The sequence below is a fragment of the Pogoniulus pusillus genome, chromosome 12 (genome assembly GCF_015220805.1).
Source record: "Pogoniulus pusillus isolate bPogPus1 chromosome 12, bPogPus1.pri, whole genome shotgun sequence".
NCBI lineage: Eukaryota > Metazoa > Chordata > Aves > Piciformes > Lybiidae > Pogoniulus > Pogoniulus pusillus.
The window spans coordinates 32,526,856-32,553,616 of record NC_087275.1 but is presented as its reverse complement, the minus strand read 5'-3'; the positions used below and the strand labels follow the sequence as shown (position 1 = coordinate 32,553,616).

Here is a 26,761-nt window from a genome sequence, read left to right as displayed (position 1 = left end):
GACATGCTGTGAGCCTGAGACTGCCATGGCTCAACAGCTAATCTTATTCCTAACCATATCTCTCCTCCAGAGCACCGCCAGAAAGGAACAGAATGAGCCAGAACCAGAGGCAGGACTCTTCTACCCAGCAGGTCCTGGATAACTTCCCGCCTGAGGAGTTGGTTTGTGTCTGTCTGACAAGCAGCTGAAGCATAGAAGCATTGAAAGGTTTAGGTTGGAAGGGACCTCAAAGCTCAGCCAGTTCCAGCCCCTTGCCATAGGCAGGGACACCTCCCAGTGGAACAGCTCAAGGGCTCATCCAGTCTGGCCTTGAACACCTCCAGGGAGGTTGTGGAGCACAGAATCACCCAATGTGATCTTTGAAGTGGGCTACAGGAGGGCTGGGGAGGGACTGTTGGCAAGGTCTTGTAATGACAGGAGGAGGAATGGGTTTGAACTGGCAGAGGGGAGATTGCAACTGGATGTTAGGAAGAAGTTCTTGGCAGTGAGGGTGGTGAGACACTGGCACAGGCTGCCCAGAGAGGTTGCAGAGCCTTTCCAGCCCTGTCTGGATGTGTTCCTGTGTGACCTGTGCTTTGGTTCTGCTCTGGCAGGGAGGTTGGACTCAGTCTATGCAGGTCCCTTCCAACCCCTCTCATCCTGTGATCCTGTGATTTCATGCAGTTGCCAGATCCATGCATGTGCAGGTAAAGGTGTGCAGGAATTTCAGTGCTAGAAGATAAATGCACTTTCAGCTCTGCTTTGCATCAGGTCCTGCAGCCTCAGTTGCTGGCTCTGTTTGGGGTGGTGGGGACTGGAGGCATCTCTGCCAGTAAGGTGCTTAGTGACAGGCTAGGAAAAGTCCAGCCTTGAGAGCAGAAAGCTTTATAATGTTGTGATTGTGTTCTGGCTGCTTCTGCCCCACTTGCACAACGACCTCAGCTGCACTGTTACTCCAACACACTGTGCCTGGTGCAGAGGTGGAAGACAAGTGTAGCTCTTAAAAGCATTTGAGGACCACCAAATGAATGAAGCCTCTCAGCATCCATCGTTTTAGATAAGAGGCAGAGGTTAAGTGAATTTCCAAAGGTCAGTTAGCATAGCTGGGATCAGAACAGAAGCTCCTGCTTTAGCAGCAGCCGTTGAGACCTTGCAGATGAGCAGCAGAAGCAGGTCCCTCCCTCATGCAAGCCTGAGAAGTGAGCTGCAGCTTGTGGAGCACAGAATCGCCTCTCTCGACCTGCTCCCCACAGCCCTTCTAATCCCCCCCAGAATGGCATTGCCCCTCTGGCCCCCAGAGCACATTGCTGGCCCATGCTCAAGCTCCCACCCACCAGGACCCCCAGAGCCTTTTCCCCTTCGCTGCCTTCCAGCAGCTCAGTCCCCCAGGCAGAGTGCGCAGCAACGTTTTATTGAGGACAGCTCTCCCCCGGGCACGCAGGGCACTGGCACCGCCTGCCCACGAGAGCTGGGCAGGTACCCCCCGGCAGGCAGGTGCCCCCGGCAGGCAGGTACCTCCCGGCAGGCAGGTACCCCGGCAGGCAGGTACCCCCCGGCAGGCAGGTGCCCCCGGCAGGCAGGTACCCCCGGCAGGCAGGTACCCCGGCAGGCAGGTACCCCCCGGCAGGCAGGTGCCCCCGGCAGGCAGGTACCCCCGGCAGGCAGGTGCCCCCGGCAGGCAGGTACCCCCCGGCAGGCAGGTACCCCCGGCAGGCAGGTACCCCCCAGCAGGCAGGTGCCCCCGGCAGGCAGGGCTCAGCCGCACTTGCCCAGGCACTCGAGCAGCTCCATGCGGATGGCGATGCGCACATGCCAGCCCAGCGGGATCAGGCGGATGTAGCGCGCCACGATGGGCGGCCGCAGCAGGTTCTGCACCGAGGACGAGCGGTCCGAGTTGCCGTAGAACACCTGGGGACAGAGGTTGGCAGCAGGTGGGCAGGCAGCTTTACAAACCCTGCCCCCTGCCCCGAGTTGGGGGTTGTGACTACAGCAAGAACAGGAGGAGCAGCAGGGCTGCGCCTCGGGACCAGAGAGACGCCTTTGGGACCCTGGTGGTGTGGGTAGCTCCAGGACCTCTTGACCTTTCCTCTCTTCACTTCCCCCCTTTCTCTTCTCACTTTTCTCTGTTTCTTATGGCCAAACAGCAACGTTGCAGTGCTGGTTGAAGTGAAGCCCCTTGGTGTGGGGCACCTGTGGTTGGCACTTTGAGATCACACTAACGAGGTGCCAGGAGCCCACCGCTGGGACCGTGACAAGGGTGCCTGTGTGGAGCAGAGGAGGAGGCTGCTCTGCTCCTCCACCCCCAAAGCAAAAGGGCTTTTAAAATGACAGAATGGGATGGGCTGGAAGGGACCTCCAGAGGGCATCCAGTCCAACCCCCCTGCACTCAGCAGGGACATCCTCCACTAGAGCAGGTTGCCCAGGGCCCTGTTGAGCCTCACTTTGAATACCTGCAGCCATGGGGCCTCAGGCACCTCCCTGGGCAACCTGTTGCAGTGCTCCAGCACCTTCCTGGTGCAGAAGTTGTTCCTGGTGAAAAACCCAGAGACAGACCACTGCTGCCACACTGCATTTCCTGAGCAGCTCACACCCCATCATCCTTGGCTCCTGCTGGTGTGCCAGGCTTTATGGTGTCCCATTCTCTCTCCTTTGCCTTCCACAGCAAGGCACTGCCCACTCAGTGAGCGTGGTTGGCTTGGCTTGTTTGCAGTCCCTAAGCCAAGCTCCCCAGGCTCTCTGCTACAGCCAGTGTGTTTGAGGGCCCTTTCCCCACTGCTTGGCCCTGCTGCCACAGCTCCTGCTGCCACGACCTGGGTTTTGAGGAAAGCTCAGCAGCAAACCAGGGCTGCAAAGCCAGCAGAGCCTCCTGTGCCATCCCCACAAAGGGACACTGAGGACACCTGGGAGGCAGCAGCTGTGGCAGCAGCCAGTCCAGCTGAGCTGCACAGGGACCGTGGGCACTGCTGAAGGTCTCTGCAGTGCACTTTGCCTCTTTGCCAGCGAGCAGTGAGGAGTGCAGCACAATCCCTTCGGTGCGTTGTGCCTTAGCCGGGTGCAGCTTTAGCCTCAGGGGGTTTCTGCATCACCATCGTGCACTAGCCTGGCCTTAGGGCAATGCCCCAGGCATGACTGGGGTTGTATGGCCTCACGAAGGGGTTTTATCATGGGGGTGCTGCCTCCCCTGCAACGCCTCTGAGCCTACTCTGGGCCCCACCATTGTTATCAGGAAACACAAAGTGTGTTTTGTCCTTCCACAGCTGGGCACTGGCTCTCACCAAAGCGGAGGTCTCCCACCTCTGTGCTGTCCCTGGACATGAGGTGAGCACTAAGCCCCCCCTACCCTGCTGCTCCCATCGGGCTGCCCTCTCAGGGCAGCTCCCCCCCGGCACCTGCCGTGCTCCTGCAGCCCCCGGGCGCCGAGCCCACTGACCCGGTTGTTGCCGGTCTGGTCCTTGTAGTAGACCCAGTTGAGGCTCTCGTCGGTGCGGTACTGCATGCTGTACTTGGTCATCCACTCGTCGGCGTCGCAGCGCCCCTGGGTGAGGATCCCGGAGATCACCTTCACCTGCTTCAGGTCTATCTGCAGCCACTGCCCGTTGTCCTGGTACTTGGAGAGCCAGGCACACCTGCGGAGACAGCGCCAGCCCTCTGCTGCCTCTTGCAGCACTGCCCTCCGGCCTGCTGGCTGCCAGGTGTCCCCAGCCCCACACAGCCCCGCAGCTGCTTGCCCGGGGACGCCTGGGGGAGGCATGTTTGGACTCACCCGAAGCCCTGCCCGTTGAGGCGAGCCTTGTTGGCTGTCCAGGAGGAGTACCAGCCCGTGTACTGCTCAGGGTTGGAGCAGCTGATCTGGTCGGAGGTGACGGCGCCAGACTCGAAGCCGAGGGGCTTGTGGTAGGGGCACTCTGCAGGACAAGGGGGGAAATACGTCAAGGGGCACAAGTGGCTTTGCTTCCTGGCTGTGTTTGCCCTCTGCTTTCACTGCTCCCTCTTCCACTTGGCCAGGATGCTGGCGGTGCTCTTAAACCTGGACCACGAGACCTGGAGAGCAGCCCAAGAGAGCCAATGGGATCCTGGAGTGTATTGTGCCCAGCAGATCCAGGGAGGTTCTCCTCCCTCTCTACTCTGCCCTGCTGAGACCTCATCTTGAGCACTGCCTTCAGTTTTGGGGTTCCCAGTTGAAGAGGGACAGGGACCTGCTGAAGAGAGTCCAAGGGATGGCTAGGAGGATGATGAGGGGACTGGAGCACTGCCTGGTGAGGAGAGGCTGAGGGAGCTGGGGCTGCTTAGTCTGGAGAGGAGAAGACTGAGAGGGGATTTAATCAATGTTTATCAGTATCTGAGGGCTGGGGGTCAGGAGGGGAGGACAGGCTCTGCTCACTGCTCCCTGGGATAGGACAAGCAGCAATGGATGGAAGCTGCAGCACAGGAGGTTCCAGCTCAGCACAAGGGGAACTTCTTGCCTGGCAGGGTCCCAGAGCCCTGGCACAGGCTGCCCAGAGAGGTTCCTTCTGTGGGGCCTTTCCAGGCCTGTCTGGATGTGTTGGCTGTGTGCCCTGAGCTAGGTTGTGTGGTCCTGCTGTGGCAGTGGGGTTGGGCTGCATGAGCTCTATGGCTCCCTTCCAACCCCTGACATCCTGTGAGCCTGTGCCCCTGCAGTGTTTGCTGCCCAGGGGCCATGTGGCCTTCATTTCTAACCGTTCCTGTCTCCTCCCAAACGTGTTGAACCTGTCCTGTCTACAGCATTCTGGGGGGAAGTGTTCATTCCACTGTTGCAACCCAGAGCTCCTTCCTGCAAGCATGTGGAAGCAGATCCAGACTGGACCCATCACTGTGGATCCAGAAGCTGTTAGCTTCTGCAGGTCCTTGAGAACTCAAGCCTGGCGTGGCTTTTCTTGTTAGGCTCTGTCTCCTTGAGCTCCTTCATTAACTGTCCTGATCTGTGGCTGTGCTTGCAGTGCAGAATTGCTCGAGCCTGCTCTGATCTTCAGGCAACCAAACCTGACCACACAGCTCTCTTTTACAAGAATGAGAAGTTCTGCAAGACTCCTGCTGGCTGCAAAACCCCCAGGTAAAGAAATCATTTACTCTGCTCTGGTGAGACCTGGCCTGGGCTACTGCATCCAGCTCTGGAGCTCCCTGCACAAGATAGACATGGACCTGATGGAGTGGGTCCAGGGGAGGGCCATGAAAATGATCAGGGGGCTGGAACACCTCTCCTACAGGGACAGGCTGAGGCAGCTGGGGGGGTGCAGCCTGCAGAGGAGAAGGCTCCAGGCAGAGCTCAGAGCAGCCTGCCAGGAGCTGCAGGGGCTGCAAGCAGGCTGCAGAGGGACTGCTGGCAAAGGCCTGCAGGGACAGGAGGAGGGCAATGGTTTGAGCTGAGAGCAGAGCAGCCTGAGCTTGGCTGTGAGGAGCAAGTTGTGCAGCAGGAGGCTGCTGCCACACAGCTTTCCATGTTTAGAGGACACTTCCTCACCTTAGCCGTGCCTGACTGACCAAAACTGAGCAACATGCAGGGAGTGGCAGCAGGCACCCAGGGCCTGGCATGGCTGCAGCCTCCCCGGTGCTGTGCCATGCAGTCAATGCCTCATTAGCAAGCTCCACTCGGCTGATGTCATTTGCATCAATACCTCATTAACATATCTGTGCTGTTGGTGCCTCCTTAGCATGTTTTTGCTGTCCCTGCAAGCGCACATGGTCACTGTCCTGCCTTCCTCCAGGCATGGCAACTTCAGGCCTTTCCAGCAGGTTAACCCCCATGCTCCCCTCCTGTGTGCAAGAGGCTGGGGTGGCCCTGCACATTTGCTCCTTGGCAGGCTAATCTGGAACACCACAGACCTTCACTTTTAGCAACACTAATCTGCAGAGCACACAACCATAATGCAATTAGCAGCTCACCTGCGGCAGTGGCTGGCTGCGTGTGGCACAGCGACCCGCGGGGCAGGCGCCTGGGCCCCGCTCTGCCAAACTGGCTGAGCCACTTCGTGCCCTTCCTGCTGCCCCAAGCAAAACTGGTGCAGCTTTGTGAGGGTGGCTGCTCCCCTCTGGCCATGCCAGAGACAGCTCTGCCATGTCTCAGCATGGCTGCTCTGCAGACCATCCCTAGGCAGCTGGGACACCGGAGCCCAGCTGGGTTGGGCTGGGCCAGGAGGGTGCAAACCTCCTCTGCCTCAGGACAGTGGCAGCTGAGAGAGATGGTGGCAAGGTTCACTACTCAGCAGAACAGCCTTCATCAGTGGAGGAGGATGCATTCACCACTCACCTACATAGAGTCACAGAACCACAGAACCATAGAATCGGTGAGCATTGGAAGGGAGCACAAGGATCAGCCAGTTCCAACCTCCCTGCCATGGGCAGGGACACCTCACACTAGGGCAGGGTGGCAACAGCCTCATCCAGCCTGGCCTTAAACATCTCCAGGGATGAGGCTTCCACCACCTCCCTGGGCAACCCCTGCCAGGCTCTCACCACCCTCATGCTGAAGAACTTCCTAACATCCAGGCTGACTCTCCCCATTTCCAGCTTTGTTCTGTTCCCCTCAGGCCTATCACTACCTGATGAGACCACATCATGAGAGAGAGCAGCCCTCACACCTAGTCTGGCCAGGAAACTCAGAGCCACTCCTCTCTCACACATCCCTCAGCCACAGAGGGATCCAGCAAACCTGTTGTGTCTTTTCCTTTCCTTCCCTGCCTTTCCCTGACCTTCATAACAGCAGAGGGTAGGTTTAGAGTGGATGTAGGAAGAAATACTTTACAGTGTGGATGATAAGACACTGGAACAGGTTGCCCAGAGAGGCTGTGGATGCTTCACTCAGAGCTCTTGCAGGGTAACTCAGGTAAATCCTCCTGTGCCTCCAGGTGCTGAGGGCTGGGGTGACTGTTTCCCCCCATGTATCTTCCCTGAGGAACGAACTCAGTGTCAACAAAGCACCCTCAGGTTGTTGCACATCCTCTTGCAGGAGCTGGGAAGATGTGGTTGGTAGTGGGCAGCAGGCAAGTAACACCTCTGAGGAGTTCAGCTTCTGTGGGACACTTGAGCTAAACCTGAGGATTCGGTGGGAGCTGCTGAGGTCTTGCTAGGCTAACTTGTCAGGGGGACTGTGGCAGCTGCAGAGCAAAACCAGGAAGGAGCTTGCTCAGAAACCTATAGACCATGATCTGTGAGGAGAGGCTGAAGAAGCTGGGCAGGGGCAGCCCAAAGGAAACGAAATTGTGGTCTTGTACTGCTTGCAAGTGCCCCCCGAAGAAAGAGCTAACTGCTTCCCTTGGCTCCTGGAGAGAGGAGATGTCAAAGCCTTCACTGCAGCCAGCCTAGGTGGGACAGAAGTTTCCCGCAGCAAATGGTGGTAGCTGCCCCAGGCAGTTTCTGGGAGCATCAGTGCTGAGCACTGCAGGGAGAGGGCAGGCAAATGCCTGCCAGCAGTGGCCGCCCTGGTTGACCTCCTGAGGCCCAAGCACGGCCCCCATTGCTGCTGCCCCTCTGCGGATGGTGCGGGGTCGCAGCACACTTCAGTGCCCCTGCCCCAGCTCCACAGCAGCTGCTGGTGTGAGATGCCACCTCTGCACTACAGGGTGCCACAGGGAAGTGCTGAGGCTCAGCAGGCAAACAGGGCTTGGAGCACACTGGCACATTACCTGGCATGCATTCTAAGCTGTTAGACCCGCTGGACCACACCGAGTTAGCACCTCCTTGGCAATCACATTTGCAAGCCTTGCTGTGCCACAGCTCCAGTCTCTCATCCTAAAGGGAAGGTAAAAACCAAACAGTAATAAATCAACAGAGCCATTGAGAGTGGCTGAATCTGGCTCCTAAAGCTTAGGCAGGCAGTGGTGCCCACCAAGCCAGCTGAAGACTTACCTCTCCTGGCGAGAGGGCCATCACGGCTAGGTCAGCAGGCACGGAGGGAAGAGAAGAGAGAGAGAGATCAGGAACAAAGATGCTGCAGCAATCATCAGGAGATGCAATAAACATTTCCTCCTGAGCTGGGGATGGATAAATCAAGCAAGGGCTGATGCCCCTACCATGTTTCCCCAGGCTGATTGCCAAGGGAAGCAGGAGGGTGTGGGGAGGAACAGAGCCCTGCCTGTGCCCATGTCGATGCTGCTCCTCCACTCTACTTTACTATTGATGCTTTGGCATCTCCTCTGATCCTTGGGCATCTCCTCTGTTTGATCCTATACACCTGAAACATCCTCAAGAGAAACCCACACCTACCCCTCAGCCTCTGCCTTACATCTCCTTTTACTCTGTCCCTTTCTTGCTGTCTTCCTGCCCCACATTTTCCCTTTCCCACCTCTCTCTTGGAACGTGTGATCTGATTAACCCCAAAGGAGAAATCCTTCTCTGGCACCACTGCAGATCCCTGCTGCCATGCAACATGCCTGGCCTGACATCACTCCCCCTGGACAGGAGTGATGTAAACAAAAGGCAAATCACAGAATCACAGAACCAAGCAGGTTGGCAGAGAGAGTGATTGGCACTGGAATGGGCTGCCCAGGGAGGTGGTGGAGTGGCTGTGGCTGGAGGTGTTGCAGCCAAGCCTGGCTGGGGCACTGAGTGCCATGGTCTGGTTGGTTGGGCAGGGCTGGGTGCTGGGCTGGGCTGGGGGAGCTTGGAGCTCTCTGCCAACCTGCTTGATTCTATGATTCTGTGATTCTAAGAGTGATTGGCATTGGAATGGGCTGCCTGGAGAGGTGGTGGAGTTGCCATCCCTGGAGATGTCTGAGAGGAGGCTGCATGATGCACTTGGTGCCATGGGTTAGTTAATTAGGAGGTGCTGGGTGCTAGGTTGGACTCCACGGTCTTGAAGGTCTTTTCCAACCTGATTAATTCTAATTCTAGTTCTAATTTGAATTCTGTTTCTAATTCTAATTGCTACAGGCTCACTCCCTGCTGGCATCAGCAGGCTAGGCTTGGAGTAAGCATGGCAGCAAAGGGGCTAAACATCCTGCCTGAGCAGCATGGCCTGATAACCCCAGGCAGCAGGAGAGGAATGCAGAGGAAAAGATGCCCTTGCCTATAGTCAGCTGGAAAAAGCAGTAATTGATATATTGGTGTGTTTAGAGCTGAGGCAGGCCCTGTCCTACAAAGGCAATGAAGAGGAAAGCTGCCTGCCAGTAGTGCTCCTGCAGCCAGCCTGTTTGCCTGCCAGGAAGGTTGCAAAGATAATTGGTAGTTGTAGGTCAGACAAAACGAATTGCTGCAATTCCTGGGGGAGTCAGAGGTCCTGCACAGCTGCCAGGGGCTGTTGTTTTAAAAGTAAAGGGCTGGGGGAAAAAAACAACCCACCAATCCAAACAGCCAACAGTAAAGTCAACTGGAGGGGGCCAATTGCCCGCAGCGCCCCAGGACGTTCAGCCAACAATCAGCTCACTCAAGTCAATTATTGTCTCTGTGTGTTTGGGACTCAGGGAGATATGGAAGGGAACCTTCCTGTCCCCCCTGTCCCACCCTGCAGTGTGGGGAGTCCAAGGTACTGCCCTGCACAAATCTGACTGAATCAGAGTGTTGGGGGCTAAAAGGGACCTCCAGAGAGCATCCAGTCCAAGCCCCCTGCCAGAGCAGCAGCAGCCAGGGCAGGGCACACACAACACAACCAGGGGGGTTGCAGTGGCTGCAGAGAAGGAGACTCCACAGCCTCTCTGGGCAGCCTGCTCCAGGCCTCTGCCACCCTCACAGCCAAAAAGCTTCCCCTCCTCTTGCCCTGCCACCTCCTCTGCCCCAGCTTGCCCCCAGTGCCCCTTGTGCTGCCCTGGGCCAGCCCTGAGCAGAGCCTGCCTGCGTCCTGCCCACACTGCCCTGCACAGCTTGGGCACAGCACTGAGGGCAGCCCTCAGGCTGCTCTGCTGCCAGCTGCCAGCCCCAGCTGCCTCAGCCTGGCCCCACAGGAGATGTTCCCTGCCTGCAGAGCTCTCTGCCTCTGGGCTGGGCTCTCTCCAGCAGTTCCTTGAGGTTCTTCCTGAACTGAGGAGCCCAGAGCTGGGCACCAGATTCCAGATGTGGCCCTAGCAGGGCAGGGCAGAGCACGACGGGAGGAGAACCTCCTACTCACCACAGCCCTTCTAAGCCAGCTCAGGCTGCCCTTGGCCTTCTTGGCCACCAGGGCACGTTGCTGGCTCCTGGGCATCCTTCTGCCCACCAATACCCTTAGGTCCCTTTCCCTTACACTGCTCCCCAACCTCTCCTGGCAGCCAGCCTGTAGCACAGCATTTTGGAGCCAGGGCTTGGGCAACCACCAGAGGGCCACGACGATGCTGAGAGGGCTGCAGCAGCTCTGCTATGAGAACAGGCTACAAGTGTTGGGGCTCTGCAGCCTGGAGAAGAGGAAGCTTGGAGGAGACCTTGCTGTGGCCTTCCAGGATCTGAAGGGGCTTACAGGAGGGCTGGGGAGAGAATATTGACAAGGTCTTGTAATGATAGGATGAGGAGGAATGGGTTTGAAGCGGCAGAGGGGAGATTTGAAGTGGTTGTTTGGAAGAAGTTCTCTAGAGTGAGGGTGGTGAGACTGGCACAGGTTGCCCAGGGAGGTTGTGGAGCACAGAATCACCCAAAGTGATCAAAGATCTGTTCTAGTGGGAGGTGTCCTTGCCTATGGCAGGGGGTTGGAACTGGATGAGCTTTGGTATGCACAGAATAAGTCAGGACAAGCTCACATCCACCTCAGCACTGCAGGCAGAGTGGGCAGAAAATGGCAGTGACTTTGTCTGGTGGTTGCCTCAATGCTTTGGGTGGCCTAGAAGCTTCAGCTGGAGAAGAATTTAGCCTCTCAGCTCTGCAAGGAACAGCTCAGTTGAAGAGCTCAGAGAGAGATGAGCAGACCTGCTCTGCTCTTCTCACTCCCTCCATGAACCATCTTTTTCCTGGTGTGGAAGCTCCTGCTGCTTCCCTTCCACAGGTGCTGGGGACAGGGTGAGGAAAACAGCTTGGAAAAGAGAAAGAGAGGAGTGGAGCCCCAGCAGATTGCCATGGAAGTGCCAGAGGTGAGAGCAGTGAGCAGCACTGCTTGGGTCACGTTGCCACTGCAGGTCCCTGTGGTCCTTCAGCACTGCACCAGAGAGCATCATGAGGCAGAGCTGGGTAAGGTGGTCTGCCAAGGCACTGCCAAGAAGCCTGGCAGCAGGTCTCTGCCCACTGGGTGCTAGTGTGTGGGTTGCTCTTTTCTTAACATAGGCTACTCTTACATCCCAGCCCTGGACATCATGCCAGGCATGCCAGGTGACTCACACCAGGCTGTGCCAGCTTCAGCAGCAAGGTGCATATGGGGCAGGTGTGCCATGCCAGGCCACCAGCACCCATGGCACTGTGCCCATCTCTCCCTGCTCCTGCACCAGTGGTCATGGCCCCAGGGACCCATGGGGACCCAGATCCCCTGGGCAGGTGCAGCTCCCTCAGTTGCTGTGGGATTTGCTTTTGTGGGTTTTCCCTCAGGGATTTTTCTGTGGCCATGTTGAGCAGGTCCCATGGGATCATGTCAGGTCACAAAGATGATCCAGGGCTGGAGCAGCTCTGCTGGTAGCACAGGCTGAGGGAGCTGGGGAGGTGCAGCCTGCAGAGCAGAAGGCTCCAGGGGCAGCTCAGAGCTGCTGCCAAGAGCTGAAGGCAGCCTGCAGGAAGGCTGCAGAGGGACTTGTGCTGAGGGGGTCTGCAGGCAGGCCAAGGGCAATGGTTTGAAGCTGAGGCAGAGCAGGGGGAGAGTGGAGCTGAGCAAGAAGCTGTTGAGTGTGAGGGTGCTGAGAGTCTGGCACAGGCTGCTCTGTGGCTGCCTCCTGCCTGAGCAGCTGAGTGTGGCTGAGAGGTGTCCCTGGGCATGGTGGGGAGGTTGGAGCAGAGGAGCTCTGAGCTCCCTTCCAACCTGAGCCCTTCTGTGACTGAAACAGTGTCTGTATTTCTAAAGGTTCAAGCTTTCAGTGGTCTTGGGGAGCTTTGCTGGCAGGCAGAGCTCTGTTCCAGGACATATGCCAATCTGTGTCCACCAAGCAAAGCTGGGAGCTGGGCTGGCCTGGTGGAAGCAGAGTACTCATCCAGGAGCCCTTACCACCTAAGGCTGCACTGAGCCAAAAGCTCAGCCTGTTCCCCTTGGAGATGGTGTCCCTGCCCTGGCACCCTCCTAGAGGGCTCAAGTGCTCCACTTGTCCTGATTCGTCTCTGCTGATGGCCAGGGGCAGAGCCAGAGGCCAAAGCAGGAGCACCAGTGCCAGCCAGCCTCAGCCTGCAGAGAGGAGAGCAGCTCACACTTGGTGTTAAGCTCTGCCCTCCTGCAGGGCTCATTCAGTTGGTGAGGATCTTTCATGGCTGTTCTGAATCTTCATTTCCATTCCATTTTCTTCACCTGAATGATCTTTATTTGGTTTCCATTTCCCTTCCCCTTGTGTGGAGTTCTCAATTAATATTTACTGGTTCTTGGGTGGCAGTGATAAACCTCACCTGTAAATACTGACAATTTCTAGCTCCTATTAATGTCTCTTTTGTGGCTCTTCTCTCCATGAGGTTTCCCCAGGGGCTTTAATTGATTTTTCTTTTGTTGTATGTTGAGAAAATCTCTGCACACAAATACTTTGAGAACAATCAACCTTTTGCCTCCCTTCCTTTTTTTCCCCCTTAACATGTACATATTTTTTCCTTTGACAACTTATGACAGTTGCTGATCTTATTAATTTGTTTGTTCCTGCCTGCTTAGAGCTGTGCAGAACGTCCAAGCCAAGCCTGGCAGGGGCAGTTAGTGCCATGGTCTGGTTGGTTGGGCAGGGCTGGGTGCTAGGTTGGGCTGGGGGAGCTTGGAGCTCTCTGCCAGCCTGCTGGATTCTGTGATTCTATTGCCTGCATGCTAATTCTGTTACATGTACAGGGCCAGGAGGATGCTCAGAGGCTGCAGCAGCTCTGCTGTGAGCACAGCCTGAAAGAGTTGGGGCTGTGCAGGCTGGAGCAGAGGAGGCTCCCAGGGGACCTTCTTGTGGCCTTCCAGCATCTGAAGAGGGCTCCAAAAAAGCTGGGGAGGGACTTTTGAGGGTGTGAGGGAGTGGCAGGAGTGGGGGGAATGGAGCAAAGCTGGAGGTGGGGAGAGTGAGGCTGGAGGTGAGGAGGAAGTTGTTGAGCAGGAGAGTGGTGAGAGCCTGGCAGGGGTTGCCCAGGGAGGTGGTTGAGGCCCCATGGCTGGAGGTGTTTGAGGCCAGGCTGGCTGAGGCTGTGTGCAGCCTGCTCTAGTGTAGGGTGTCCCTGGGCATGGCAGGGGGGGTTGGCACTGGCTGCTCCTTGTGCTCCCTTCCAACCCTGACTGATTCTATGATTGATTATGCCAAAGAGCAGCTCTCAGATGTTATTTACTGGGATCTGAAGGCAGGTTTGGGCCCTTGACTTTGTTGTCTGGTTGTTGGTTTGTTTTTCTTTTCAAAGCCACAAGACACAGAGAAGGGAAAAAAGAAAGCAACTGCTGAGTGCGAAGGACACTGAGATGTGCTTATCCCTCACCATGTAGTGCTCACGGCTGGAGGAATGTGCTGCAGGCACATCACATTCAATGTGCTAAAAGCATCCTCACGTCAATCCCGGGCTCGGGGTGATCCCTCTCACCATATGGAGGGGCCCTGGCAGCTGCTGTGGCTCCTGTCCCAGGAGCCTGCCTGCTGCACCATATGCTGCTGCTGCTGCGGTGGTGTCCCCAGCACACACAAGCCCAGCCAAGGCACGGGGGGCTGGGGATGCTCCTCTAAGCCACTTACTCTGCCAGAGAAAATAAGCTAAGCAGCTTACGGCATTGGCACACGTGGCTTGGTGGACTGACCTAGCAGCACCTTCTCCACGGGGCGGGGGGGAGGCAGGAACGTGAGAGGATGCTGGGCAAAGGCTGCTGCTGTTTGCTCATTATCCAGAAGGAGACACTTGGCCCACCAAGCAGAGGAACACAAGAGGTTAAGGCTCCTATGATAGAAATTAAGTACTGAAGGAGTGATCCTGCAAGTAATTTCTCACTGCAGGCTTTCCAAAAATACCCTGATGTGTGGGTGCCTATTAAAAGCAGAGCAAGGGATTCAGAGGAAGGTGTGGACTCCTTCCAAGGGCTAATTGCACTCATGCCACCCGCTGGGGGAAAACAAAAATGCTGGAGCCTGGATAAAAACAGCCTTCCAAGAAGCTTGGGCACCAGTAACCTTCCCGTGTGAGACCAAAGAGATGGGGTGTGAGGAGAATGCACCAATATTTGCTGCAGGATGCAAAGGAAGACCCTGTTAGAGCAGGGTACAGCAAGGCATAACAGGATGAAATGCAGGCATGGCTAGTGGAGGGGAAAAAGTCCTATCCAAGACATTTAGTAGATCAGAATACTCGATGGAAACAGAGGAGGGGTGGGGGGCAGGAGCAGACAAAGTAAAGTGCTGCAAATTCAGCATCCCTGTGGGAAAAGCTGGTCTGTCTAATAATTCTGCCCCACAGACTCTAGCCACATATTAATCAGAGTATCAACCAAGTTGGAAGAGAGCTCCAATCTCATCCAGCCCGACCTAGCACCCAGCCCTGCCCAACCAACCAGACCATGGCACTAAGTGCCCCAGCCAGGCTTGGCTGCAACACCTCCAGCCACAGCCACTCCACCACCTCCCTGGGCAGCCCATTCCAGTGCCAATCACTCTCTTTGGGAAGAGCTTCCCCCTAACATCCAGCCTAGACCTCCCCTGGCACAACTTGAGACTGTGTCCCCTTCTTCCTTTGCTGCTTGCCTGTCAGAAGAGCCCAACCCCACCTGGCTACAGCCTCCCTGCAGGTAGTTGTAGACTAATGCTGGTAGATACTGCCCTGTGCTGAGCAAGAGCAACCTCAGCCCTGTTGAAGATAACAGCAGCTTTACCATGGAGCCCAAACCTCAACCACAACCCAGAAAATGCTCTCCTCATTCCACAGCTGGGGTTTAATTAACCCCCTTAATGGAAGGGGGCTGTGGCCCTGGCTTTTCCTGGCTGCTTCTAGCTCCTGCTTACCAGCTACCATTTGCCACTTGCTGGCAGCCTCAAAACAGAGAAACACTTTTGTCAGCTTTCTTATGGTTGCCTTTTGTTCTCCAAGACTTTTCCAGGCCCAAACACCTGAAAGACCCTCTAAACCAAAGCACATCTCCATCAGCAGCCAGAAGATGAGCACTCTGATTAATCAAGCTTTGATTAATGAAGGAGCAGCCTTTCATGTGCTGCTGCACCTCACGTTCCAAGCCAGCATCGTTATTATTTCCTGGCTGGCTCAGCTGGGCTGCAGTTTTCCCCTGCAGATCCCACTTTTGACAAATTCTATGGCAGATTTCTTTTTTTTTTTTTTTTTACTTTTTTAACTCTGCAATTATTTGGTGAAGTAGTTTCACTGCTGAATATTCATAGAGCTGTAAGAGCTCTGCTCGCTCTCGTACATAAATTGCACAGCTCCTCCTCTGTGTTGTTAACGTAGAGAAGAGCTTCCCCTGCACCCCACAGCCCCCAGCAGGAGAAAGAAGTGGAGGTGAAACAAGAAACACAAAGAGGGACATCTGATAGTGCCTCTCAGGAGGCAAAGTGCATACCTCTGGACCAGAAAAGAAGAGACAGCAGGACGCTTTCCATCTTGAACCGCATCTTTCCCAGCCTCTGTAGGGAATGGCTCCTTAGCGTGCTGCTTGGCTGGCTGGGGAGGCAGCAGATTAAGCTAAGCATTGCCTAAGCACCTTACTCCCCTCCATTCTGCTGATTGTATCAAGCACCATCAGGCCAACCACACAGCTTACTCCTGTCAAGCTCCATGTGTGAGTTTTTCCAAGGTAAAAATACTGAGGCACTGTTGCTCCGAGTGTAGGCAAGCACAGGTCCAAATAAACAAGTATGCCCCTACCTAAAAGCCACTCAGAAAGGCAGCTGCCTGATGCTTATATCTTTAGTCTATAGTGGCTGTTGTATAGAGGAGGTATTAATTATCTCCCACCCCAGTTATTCACCTCTAAACTATCAGTGCCTTTCCTAATAACAGCCGTGCGTAGAAACCTGCCCTGGCCTTGCTGCTCTCCTAAGTCACCTAATTACATGAGGCTGAAAACTGCAATTAGTAGATCAAATAGAAATAGCACAGGCAAGGGCTGGCTTGCTGAGCTGCAGAAATCTCCACACAAGAAAAAGAGAAGGAGTAAACCTCCCTTTGCTGACAGCTCTACCTCCTCTCAACCACTTTACACCCCAGAGAGCTATCTGCTTGAGTTCGAAGTGACTGAAGACAGGGACTGCCAGTGATGCCAGTGGAACTTGCACCTCTGCCCCCAATCTCTGCTCATTAGGTGCAATTAGCAGTGAATTTTGAGTGGAGGTTTTGGAAAGCCAATTGCTTCAGAAGCAGCTTGCTTTGTTTCAGGAGAATGAGCTGCTCGGGGAGGTGGTGGAGTCGCCAGCCCTGGATGTGTTTAAGGGTTGGTTGGATGTGGTGCTTGGGGCTATGGTTGAAGGTGAATCTTGTAGAGTACGGTTCTAGGTTGGACTTGGTGATCCTGAGGGCCTTTGCCAACCTGCATGGTGCTGTGATTCCATGATCTTGGGTTGTATCCAGAGGAGGGCCACGAAGATGCTCAGAGGGCTGCAGCACCTCTCCTATGAGGACAGGTTATGAGAGCTTGAACTCTTCAGCCTGGAGAAGTGAAGGCTTCAAGGAGACCTTGTAGTAGCCTTCCAGTATCTGAAGCGGACCTACAGGAAGGCTGGGGAGGGACTATTGACAAGGTCTGGGAATGACAGGATGAGGAATGGGTTTAAACTGGCAGAGAGGAGATTGAAACTGGATGTTAGGGAAGAAGTTCTTTAGAGTAAGGGTGGTGAGACACTGCTACAGGTTGCCCAGGGAGGTTGTGGAGCACAGAATCCCCCAATGTGATCAAAGATCACATTGGGTGCTTCTGTGCTCCTCAACCTCCCTGGAGGTGTTCAGGACCAGGTTGGATGAGGCCTTGAGCAACCTGTTCTAGTGGGAGGTGTCCCTGCCTATGGCACAGGGGGCTTGGAACTGGCTGAGCTTTGAGGTCCCTTCCAGCCTAAACCATTCTATGATTCTATGCACAAGGAATAGAACAGGGAGATAAAGCTGTGCACAGATGACCCAGACAGCCTCTGAGTTAAGCTAGACAGCCTGTCTCTAGTCCCCTGGTCTACAGCCATGGCAGAAATGCTGCACCAATGAGGATAATGACTTCTCTGAAATGGTCCCCTGGGCAGCATTCATCTCCCTTGCCTTTGGATACTCCCATGTTTGTAATGCCCCAGTGAAGGGCTGCCAGGTATCAACATCAGTCTGCACCTCCAGCACGGATGCATCCCAGCCTCGCCAAGGCTGTGAGCTCAATGTGACAAGCCTCCTGCCAAGGAGGCTCACTGCTTTGCTCAGCCTCAAGCAGTGCAACCTCCTCAACCCAACGTTTTTCCCACTTCAATTTACCCTCAGGGAGAGGAGGAGTTATTGCAGGCAGACCTCTGCGTGGTCACAGCCATCCACAGCCCAAACCCTGGGGGAGCAGCAGTGGGTGGCAAGACAAGCAAGCAGGGTAGCTTATCCCAGGCTTATTTTGCTGAGGGCTCCTGATTTTTTTTTCTCAGAGGCCTCATGCTTACATGCAGCAGCCCTCTCAGGAGCAGCCAGAGGCTGAACAACCTTACTGAGGGTACTAGGGCACAGTGCTACCACAGCTTGGCATCTTGCTGCAGGCTCTATGAGGTATCCAGACAAAGGTCTCTCTCCCAATCTCTCTTTGCCATCCAGTTTAAAATGGACTGCCACAGAGACAAAGATTTCCAGAGCTGCTGAAAGCTGAAGGCACTTGGCTATCTATCCCCTCTTTGCACTGATGAGTGCTTGGCATTTAAATCCCAGCTTAAAAATCCCTAAATACCTTCATCCACATATCTCTTGGGAAAACAGACCTGGGCTTCAGCCTCTCGTCTTATGGCTTCTTAGCACAGGGCACTGGAAGGCAGAGCTGCCCACCCAGAAAGAAATCACCTCCTGCCTGGTTTAAAAGCAAGCCCAAACTCTTTCCCATCATAGAATCACAGAATCAGTCAGGGCTGGAAGGGAGCACAAGGATCAGGCAGTGCCAACCCCTGCCATGCCCAGGGACACCCTACCCTAGAGCAGGCTGCACACAGCCTCAGCCAGCCTGGCCTCAAACACCTCCAGCCATGGGGCCTCAACCACCTCCCTGGGCAACCCCTGCCAGGCTCTCACCACTCTGCTGCTCAACAACTTCCTCCTCACCTCCAGCCTCACTCTCCCCACCTCCAGCTTTGCTCCTTCTCTGGAGACACCCAAAGCCCACCTGGACATGTCCCTGAGTGACCTACTCTGGACGCTCCTGCTCTGGCAGGACTGGGTTGGACTGGGTGATCTTTAGAGGTCCCTTCCAACCCCTACCATTCTGTGATGCTGTGACATGTCAGGCCATAGCCACGAGGGTGCTCACATGCCCTTGGACCTGCTCGGGAAGAGGCAGAAGCCATTGCTTCTCCTTGCTCCTGCCACTCTGCCATCTCTTTTGGGGACCACAGTAAGGTGAGGATCCCTCACTCACATTGGTGGGGAAAGGCTCCTCTCACAGGTGGTGTTCAGCCCTCCCAGAAATGAAGCTTCATGATAGGGAGAGGCTCCTCTCACAAGTGGTGTTCAGCCCTCCCAGAAATGAAGCTTCATGATAGGGAGAGGCTCCTCTCACAAGTGGTGTTCAGCCCTCCCAGAAATGAAGCTTCATGATAGGGAGAGGCTCCTCTCACAGGTGGTGTTCAGCCCTCCCAGAAATGAAGCCTCTTCAGCGGGAGAGGCTCCAGCTGGAGCTAAGCTACACCTGTGAGAAGGGGCCCAGGGGAGGGTACAGAATGGCCCCAAACAGCCCATAGATCAAGCAGGCTTAACAGGAGAGGCAACACTTGGTTATTAAGCTTCCAACTAGCTGTTGCCCTGCCGCAGGCAGAACCGACACTTTCCACGCGTGCTTCTGAGGTTGGCCGCCCTTGAGGTGGAAAAAGAAACAGAAGCGAACAGTCACTTAGAGAAAAAAAAAAAAAAACCAACCAAAAACGGGCACCCAGCGCTGGTTCCACTGGGGCTCGAACCCAGGACCTTCTGCGTGTAAAGCAGACGTGATAACCACTACACTATGGAACCGCCACGTAGAGCCGCTGCCGCGGCGCTGCCCCTATGGACGAGCCGCTGAGGCGCCGCCTCCTCCTCCCCCTCCTCCTCCCCCCGCCCGTCCCGCGCGGGCGCAGCGCGGGGGCGGCAGCCGGCGGGCTGCTGAGGGAAGCTGCAGGTCGCCCCCCGAGCTTTTGTGTGCATGTCTCTTGCTTTTGCTGCTTAACTAAAAATGATCCGGCCCCCCCTCAGCTGCGGAGGAGCGAGGGAATGGAATCGCATTTATAGCGCCCGTGTGATCGGGAAAGCACAGGTAAGGGTTTTCTTCATGCCATTTGCTGCAGGCGTTCCTCTGCGCGCCAGGTGCGGCCTCGCTGCAGGGCCGTCCCCGCCAACACGGGCTGCAGAGGCAGGGGATGAGCCTGGAGGGCAGGAGCAGCTCCACACTGCCTTATGCTGTGAGCGCTGCCCGTGCGTGTATTTGATACATCTTTGCTCTCAGCCTGTGCGCTCCTATCGGCATTGCCTCTTAGCCCTGCTCCCGAAGTGCCTGGGCAAAGCCTTCCCGCACACTCTGCTGCTCTGCTCTCCCAGGCGAGCGGAGAACAGAGGCCGTTAAGGTGGTTCGTTAGGTCTCGATGCTCCGCAGGGAGAGGAGAGCACGGGGAAGGCTGAGCTCCGGCAGAGGTACGGCAGCACCGCTGCAGCTCCGGGAGGGTTTTGTGCAGACCAGTCGCGGGCAGGCTCCGCCGCTTGCTGTGGGGGTTTCCGCTCTTTTTCAGCAGAGGAGGAGCTGTAGGTGATGTCCTCGGTACAGGGAACAGTGTTTAAAACAACGTGCGGCAGCCTGGGGGGGTGCTGAGCAGTACCTAATGGCTCTGCCAAAAGTTAACCATCCGTCCTTTCACACACACGCACAGAGGTTTTAGACCGAGGCGCGAAAGCGACCATTTGCTTTCTAAAATCCACCTGCAGCGCATCGAGGATTTTCCTTTCCAGGCAGGACACAGGCGCTGAGTGTGGACTTGGTTCCCCCACCAGCGAAACCTGTAGGGCTGCAGCGCGGCCCTCGCCCGGCGGCGGCGGGCGGCTGGGCCGGGGCGGCTCTGGCAGCGGTGCTGCGCGGCCAGCAGGGGGCGCCCCGCGCTCGCTGTCACGGTGCTGAGCGGCTCAGCTGCGAGTTCGAGTGCCGCTGCCTCCCGGCTGCAGTTACGTGAGGGACCACAGCGAAAAAGGGTTGTGACTAGAGGCGTTTCCGAGGGCTCAGCACTGGGACTTGTTCTCTTGTAGAGACAGAGAATCAGCCAGGCTGGCAGAGAGCTCACAGCTCCCCCAGCCCAACCTAGCACCCAGCCCTGCCCAACCAACCAGACCATGGCACTAAGTGCCCCAGCCAGGCTTGGCTGCAACACCTCCAGCCACGGCCACTCCACCACCTCCCTGGGCAGCCCATTCCAGTGCCAATCACTCTCTCTGACAACAACTTCCTCACAACATCCAGCCTAGACCTGCCCTGGCACAGCTTGAGCCTCTCTCCCCTTCTTCTGCTGCTGGCTGCCTGGCAGCAGAGTCCAACCCCACCTGGCTACAGCCTCCCTGCAGGCAGCTGCAGGCAGCAATGAGCTCTGCCCTGAGCCTCCTCTCCCAGGAGGCTCCCTCAGCTCCCTCAGCCTCTCCTCACAGGGCTGTGCTCCAGGCCCCTCCTCAGCCTTGCTGCCCTGCTCCAAACACCTTCCAGCACCTCAGCATCTCTCTGCAATGGAGGAGCCCAGAGCTGGACATAGCACTCCAGGGGTGGCCTGAGCAGTGCTGAGCACAGGGGTGGGCACAAGAACCTCCCTTGTCCTAATGAAGTCATTAGGCAATGCCTAATGGTAATGAGGCAATGCCTCCCAGAATGACTGCATTGAACTGACAGTCTGGAAAATCTTCCCTTTCCTTTGAAGCCAAGCCTGGCTGGGGCACTGAGTGCCATGGTCTGGTTGGTTGGGCAGGGCTGGGTGCTAGGTTGGGCTGGGGGAGCTTGGAGCTCTCTTCCAACCTGGTTAATTCTATGAGTCTATGATTTGTATTCTTTCTGCTGTGGCTGGCCATCCAGGTCTCTCTAGCATGGGCTTGGCTCCTGCCTAATGCTTTACTTTGCTGGGTCACATAAGAATACTTCTTTGAGCTTGGTAGGGTAAGAGGAAGAGAACCATGGTCAGGGCTCAAAAGGAGCACATCCACTTCAACTGTGATTATCTTGAGCAGTCTTTCTGATGAAATATCAATTCCATCACCTTGTAGTGGGTGCTTGTGAGAAGCAGGCCTGAAGCAGAGTTTGAATTATGGATGTGGAATGCCTTCATAGAGGCTTGCCTGGGAGGTTAATGTTTCCCAAGTATCTGGAAGAGGGAATTTGTGCTATTGCATCAGGAAGCACTGCTTGTGAAGGGATGTCCCAGTTTCTGTGCTAGCAGTAACTGCTTTCATTCTTGGCATGCAAGACTGCTCAACAGCACTTTGACCATTCTCCCTTCTTTTTGGCCCTTTTTGTATAGCAGCTCTTGATGCTAAAACCCTTTCCAACATCTGAAGTGTGCAGGTAATACATGACTGCTGAACAAAAAAATGGTGGCACCTTGCTGGTGGACCTGGTGTGTTCTCTCTGCTTGCCAAGGGATCAGGCCCAGCCAGCATGGGTTTAGGAAGGGCAGATCCTGCCTGACCAACCTGATCCCCTTTTATGATCAGGTTCCCTGTGGGGCAGGCTGTGGATGGAGTCTGCTTGGACTGCAGCAAAGCCTTTGACACCATCTGCCACAACAAGCTGCCAGCTTGGCAGCTCCTGGCTTGGACAGATTCACTCTGGTATGGGTCAAGAACTGGCTGGAGGGCTGGGCCCAGAGAGCGGTGGTGAATGGTGCCACATCCAGCTGGCACCAGTGCTGTGCCCCAGAGACCTGGAGGTGCTGGGAGAGAGGAGCTGCAGAGGAGGCAGCAGAGTGCCCAGGTGGGCAGCAGAGCCAATGGCATCCTGGGCTGGCTGAGGAGCAGTGTGGGCAGCAGGACAAGGGAGGTTCTTGTGCCCACCCCTGTGCTCAGCACTACTCAGGCCACCCCTGCAGTGCTGTGTCCAGCTCTGGGCTCCTCCATTGCAGAGAGCTGTTGAGGTGCTGGAAGGTGTTTGGAGCAGGGCAGCAAGGCTGGGGAGGGGCCTGGAGCACAGCCCTGTGAGGAGAGGCTGAGGGAGCTGGGGGGGTGCAGCCTGCAGCAGAGGAGGCTCAGGGCAGAGCTCATTGCTGCCTGCAGCTGTCTGCAGGGAGGCTGTAGCCAGGTGGGGTTGGGCTCTGCTGCCAGGCAGCCAGCAGCAGAAGAAGGGGACAGAGGCTGAAGCTGTGCCAGGGGAGGTCTAGGCTGGATGTTGTTAGGAAGTTGTTGTCAGAGAGAGTGATTGGCACTGGAATGGGCTGCCCAGGGAGGTGGTGGAGTGGCCGTGGCTGGAGGTGTTGCAGCCAAGCCTGGCTGGGGCACTGAGTGCCATGGTCTGGTTGGTTGGGCAGGGCTGGGTGCTAGGTTGGGCTGGGGGAGCTTGGAGCTCTCTGTCAGCCTGCTTGGCTCTGTGAAGTATGCTCTTGTCTGGTACAGCCTGTGTTCTTGGTCTGGAGCTGGAAAGGGTAATTTGGAAAGCACATTTGTGCTTCCTCAAGTTGCATGTCACTGTGATCCCCATGGGTAACTGGAGAGGTGGCTCAAGTCTGACTTTATCGGGTTGCTTGGTCATGTCAGACCACTAAGAGGGCAAACAACTTCCATACATAACTAAAGAAAACAGGCAGTGCAGACTTTGTCTTGCAGAGCCTGACAGCTAAGGCTTTGATCTCTCTCCTATTGATCCTGGATGAAACGCTTCTGACAGATTTGTTTGCTGCTGAAGCAAGGCTGAGAGCCTCTGATTAGGCAGAGATGTTGGCCAATGCCAGCACAGGTGAATTTATCAGGTGCAGTAAATGTTTTATAGCCGATGTGCGTCCCCAGAGCGCAGTGGAAAGAGCTTATGATGTGTTTTTGCTTGCATGCGTTCTGGCAGAACAGTCTGATCATACATAAATGATTAGCTCCTGTAACTCTGATCAGGGAAAGTGCACCCTGCCAGAAGGCAACATCAAAACCCTTCTGGGTCACGCAGAATTATCATGCTTCCCATGTTTCCCTTTTGCTCTCGTCTCGCAGAAGAGGGAGCAGCACTGGGGGTGGCAGCTTGTGTCTGCAGAGCCTCCAAGGACAGGCTCAGTCAGAGCAGTGCACTCACACAGTGCCTTCTGCTCTGCTCTTTCGGCAGTTTAGATCTCTCTTGTGCGTTAGAAAATGGATCTGTTCTGTCCCAGTGAATGCAACTGTCTGTCCCTTGATCACTCTGTCCTTCACAGTGCTGGGTGATGCCTTTAGATCTGTCACCAGACTGCTGACAGAAATGTCCTGAAAACATCATGTTACAGCACTGTTGGACCCTTGGGGCAGCAGAGTGAACCTCTTGCTTTCTTTGTTTGCTCTCAGAAATCTTTTGCTCTCTATCCCAGTCCCAGTGGGAGTCCAACCCACGGAGAGGCTGCAGAGCAAGGGACTTGTGACCCTCCCCTCGCTCCCATCCACGTGGAGCTTTCTCCCACCACAGCATCCTTCAGCACCTGTGGTGCTGTCTGCAGGTCCAGCATTTTGCACAGCAGCAAGCTGTGCCCAGTCTGGGGGGGTGTGGAAGAGGAGGTGTGATGAGGATGAGTGCTGCTGCTGCTGACGGGGCCCCAGGCTGTGCTGGTTGATTCTGCGATGATACTGCAGTACTGTGCTTTACTGACACCTCATGTTTTTCAGTGGTGTGACTGTCTGTGTGTTCAAAGCTGTGGTGTCCCCGTGCTGTTGCTGCACTGCTCAGAGCAGCAGACAGCTGGCAGTAGGCTGGGATAAGTTGCCTTGAGTGTGGCAGCTCTGCCCTTCCCCAGGCACCTGTGCAGTGACTGCGAGTCTGCGGTCAGCATGGTGAGGAGGCAGGTCAGAGGTGCAGGCCTGGCTGGCAGGCGTCGGGGTTTGATTTCAAACGTGCCGTGCCACAGCCTGCTGGCCACGCAGGGGAGCAGCACCGCAGCCTCCTCAGCTCGTCTGATCTCTCTGCAGCAGCCTGAGGAGCAGCAGCCCTGCCGAAACGCAGAGTCCGCTCAGCTCCAGCCGTGGTGCGCAGGAGGAAGCGAAGGGTGCAGGCAGTGGTGCGGTGCAGCCGAGTGCGAGGCTTGGCAGCTGCAGACCTGTCCAGCTCCCTGCCTGCGCTCAGCGTTCCGGGGAGCAGCTCCGCCGCTGGGCTGCCCTCGGGGCTTTCACAGCCAGGCTGCTCACATCGCACAGCTTCACAGCACAAAGGCACAGCAGCACAAGAGCAAAACACAGGTGCAGGAACTTTCAGTCAATTCAGAAGGGTTTCCACAGAAGCAAGGAGGATTTCAGTGTTTATGTTTGCGCTCTTCACAGAGAGAGTGATTGGCACTGGAATGGGCTGCCCAGGGAGGTGGTGGAGTGGCTGTGCCTGGAGGTGTTCAAGCCAAGCCTGGCTGGGGCACTTAGTGCCATGGTCTGGTTGACTGGCCAGGGCTGGGTGCTAGGTTGGACTGGCTGAGCTTGGAAGTCTCTTCCACCCTGGTTGATTCTATGATCGCATAAACAAACACCTGCCCAGCCCTCAGGCTTTGTTTTCTGCCCAGTCTGCTCTCTCTTCCAAAATGCAAATCATTGCCTCAAGGCAGCAGAAAGGTCATTCCTCTTTCAAGAGATCATATGACTTCAGATGCGAAGGATAACTTCAGCCCAGCCCTTTCTCTGCCTGAGATTCAGGCGCCTCGGTGCGCACCCAGCTCTTGAGCAGCATGCGTGCAGTGCAGCTGGGTGGCTGCGGCCGGGAGCTTCCACCTCAGGCTAGGCAATGAAGACAGCCTTTCCCCTGCCTGCTGCTGAGGAGGCTTCCTCTCGGGAAGCTGTATAAACAGGTGGAGAGCAAGTGCAGTGCAGCTTCTGAGCCCCAGCGAGAGTTGGAGCAGCTGTTCTGCAGAGCTTTGCCCCTCACCGTGCAGGACCGCTTGCAGAAAGGAACCTTCTCAAGGTACTCCTGTAGAAGATGTCGTAATATTCCTAAAGCAGAAAGGAAAAAGCAGGTACTGTCTTTGGGGGGGCTGTGTGTATGTTATGTACAGGTAGAGATGAGCTTCCAAAGAGCAAATTGACTTCATCCTAAGTCTGTGCAGGGAGTGACAGATGCATATGGAACTATTTCTGCTTCTCCCCTGTGGAAAATCAGCATTTCAATCCATAAAGTTTGACCTTGACTGGATCAGTTATCCAGAACTTAGGAACACAAATGAGATCAAGTAGCTTTGAAACTAATGTGGCCTCTGGTTTAAGGAAAAAAATCCCTATTTTGATGATGATCATTTTGAACCTTGTTGGCTGCTGGGCTTAAACTTCATTAAAACAGAGACAAATTTCAGCTGGAGCACGAACTTCATTTTTAAACTGGCTCAGATTTCAACACTTTTTTTTTCTGGAGGTTGGTTCTTTCACCACTTTCTCACACGCACTCCCTTCCAGTTAAGAGGATTAAATGGAATGTCAGTGAGACCGTGCATGATTGAGATTTTTCTTACAATGGATGCTGGGGTTGTTTAGCCTGGAGAAGAGAGGGCTCAGGGGTGACCTCATTGCTGTCTACAACTACCTGAAGGGAGGTTAGAGACAGGTGGGGTTGGGCTCTTCTCCCAGGCAACCACCGACAGAACAAGGGGACAGATTCTCAAGTTGTGCCAGGGCAGGTCTAGGCTGGATGTTGTTAGGAAGTTGTTGTCAGAGAGAGTGATTGGCACTGGAATGGGCTGCCCAGGGAGGTGGTGGAGTGGCTGTGGCTGGAGGTGTTGCAGCCAAGCCTGGCTGGGGCACTGAGTGCCATGGTCTGGTTGGCTGGGCAGGGCTGGGTGCTAGGTTGGGCTGGGGGAGCTTGGAGCTCTCTGCCAGCCTGGTTGATCCTATGATTCCTTGATTATCCTTTTCAGTCAGGCTCTTGACAGCTCAGGTTGTGAGCCCTTGCTGCGGTGGACCCCCCGTGCCTCCTGCCCAGGAGAGCAGCGTGTGCCCTCTGGCTTAGCTTGGTGCCTGTCTGTGAGCATGCTTGAATGACATTGCTTTTTCCCTCAGTGGCTGGGCTGTGACTGCTCAGTGTCTGTCCAGCATGAACTTTGCTTTTTGCTGCACTGAGAGAAATGTAGCACTTTCTTGGAGTTCTATCTAAAAATCCCCAGCTTGCAGTCATTGGTTTGCTGCCTGCTTTGTACTCAACGTGACAGCTTCTCTCCTAAGGGTGAAGCAGTGCTGCAGTATCCAGGATGCTAACACAGTTCTGTGTCCCGAGTTCTCATCTGGCTACCACCTAGCTCTGACAGCCATTCAGCACTTGGGTTAGGGCCCAGCTTTCCATTCCAGCAGCCAACATTTAGGGCAGTTTTTTAATGACTAATAATTCTTCACCAGATGTTCATAGAACCACAGAATTGTCAGGGCTGGGAGGGACCTCAAGGATCATCCAGTTCCAGCTCCCCTGCCATCGGCTGGGGTTGGGCTCTGCTGCCAGGCAGCCAGCAGCAGCAGAAGGGGA

General features: G+C 55.5%; 2 protein-coding genes and 1 non-coding gene across 4 annotated transcripts in view; 1 reads left to right on the top strand and 2 right to left on the bottom strand.

The window, feature by feature from the left end:
• Window positions 1-1,710: 1,710 nt before the first annotated feature.
• On the bottom strand, window positions 1,711-18,571 carry RS1 (retinoschisin 1). 2 transcript variants are annotated; one of them, XM_064152188.1, is made up of 7 exons: window positions 18,382-18,571; window positions 15,524-15,624; window positions 7,843-7,868; window positions 7,620-7,725; window positions 3,743-3,884; window positions 3,410-3,605; window positions 1,711-1,887 (listed from the first exon to the last, which is right to left on the bottom strand). In XM_064152188.1, exons 1-7 carry the CDS (start codon window positions 18,495-18,497, stop codon window positions 1,735-1,737), a joined length of 840 nt encoding a protein of 279 aa, XP_064008258.1. In that variant the 5' UTR covers window positions 18,498-18,571; the 3' UTR covers window positions 1,711-1,734. The 2 variants fall into 2 exon arrangements, with proteins under 2 accessions (XP_064008258.1, XP_064008259.1); XM_064152189.1 differs by lacking the exon at window positions 18,382-18,571 and adding an exon at window positions 15,725-15,903.
• Window positions 18,572-19,055: 484 nt separating this feature from the next.
• TRNAV-UAC (transfer RNA valine (anticodon UAC)) lies at window positions 19,056-19,128 on the bottom strand. The gene has a single exon. It is a non-coding gene; the product is annotated as a tRNA-Val (tRNA).
• Window positions 19,129-19,234: 106 nt separating this feature from the next.
• Window positions 19,235-26,761, top strand: part of PPEF1 (protein phosphatase with EF-hand domain 1) — a 47,359-nt gene continuing 39,832 nt past the window's right edge. Inside the window, exon 1 of the mRNA XM_064152064.1 lies at window positions 19,235-19,408. The gene's annotated coding sequence lies outside the window, so the exon portion shown is untranslated. The remainder of the gene's footprint in view (window positions 19,409-26,761) is intronic.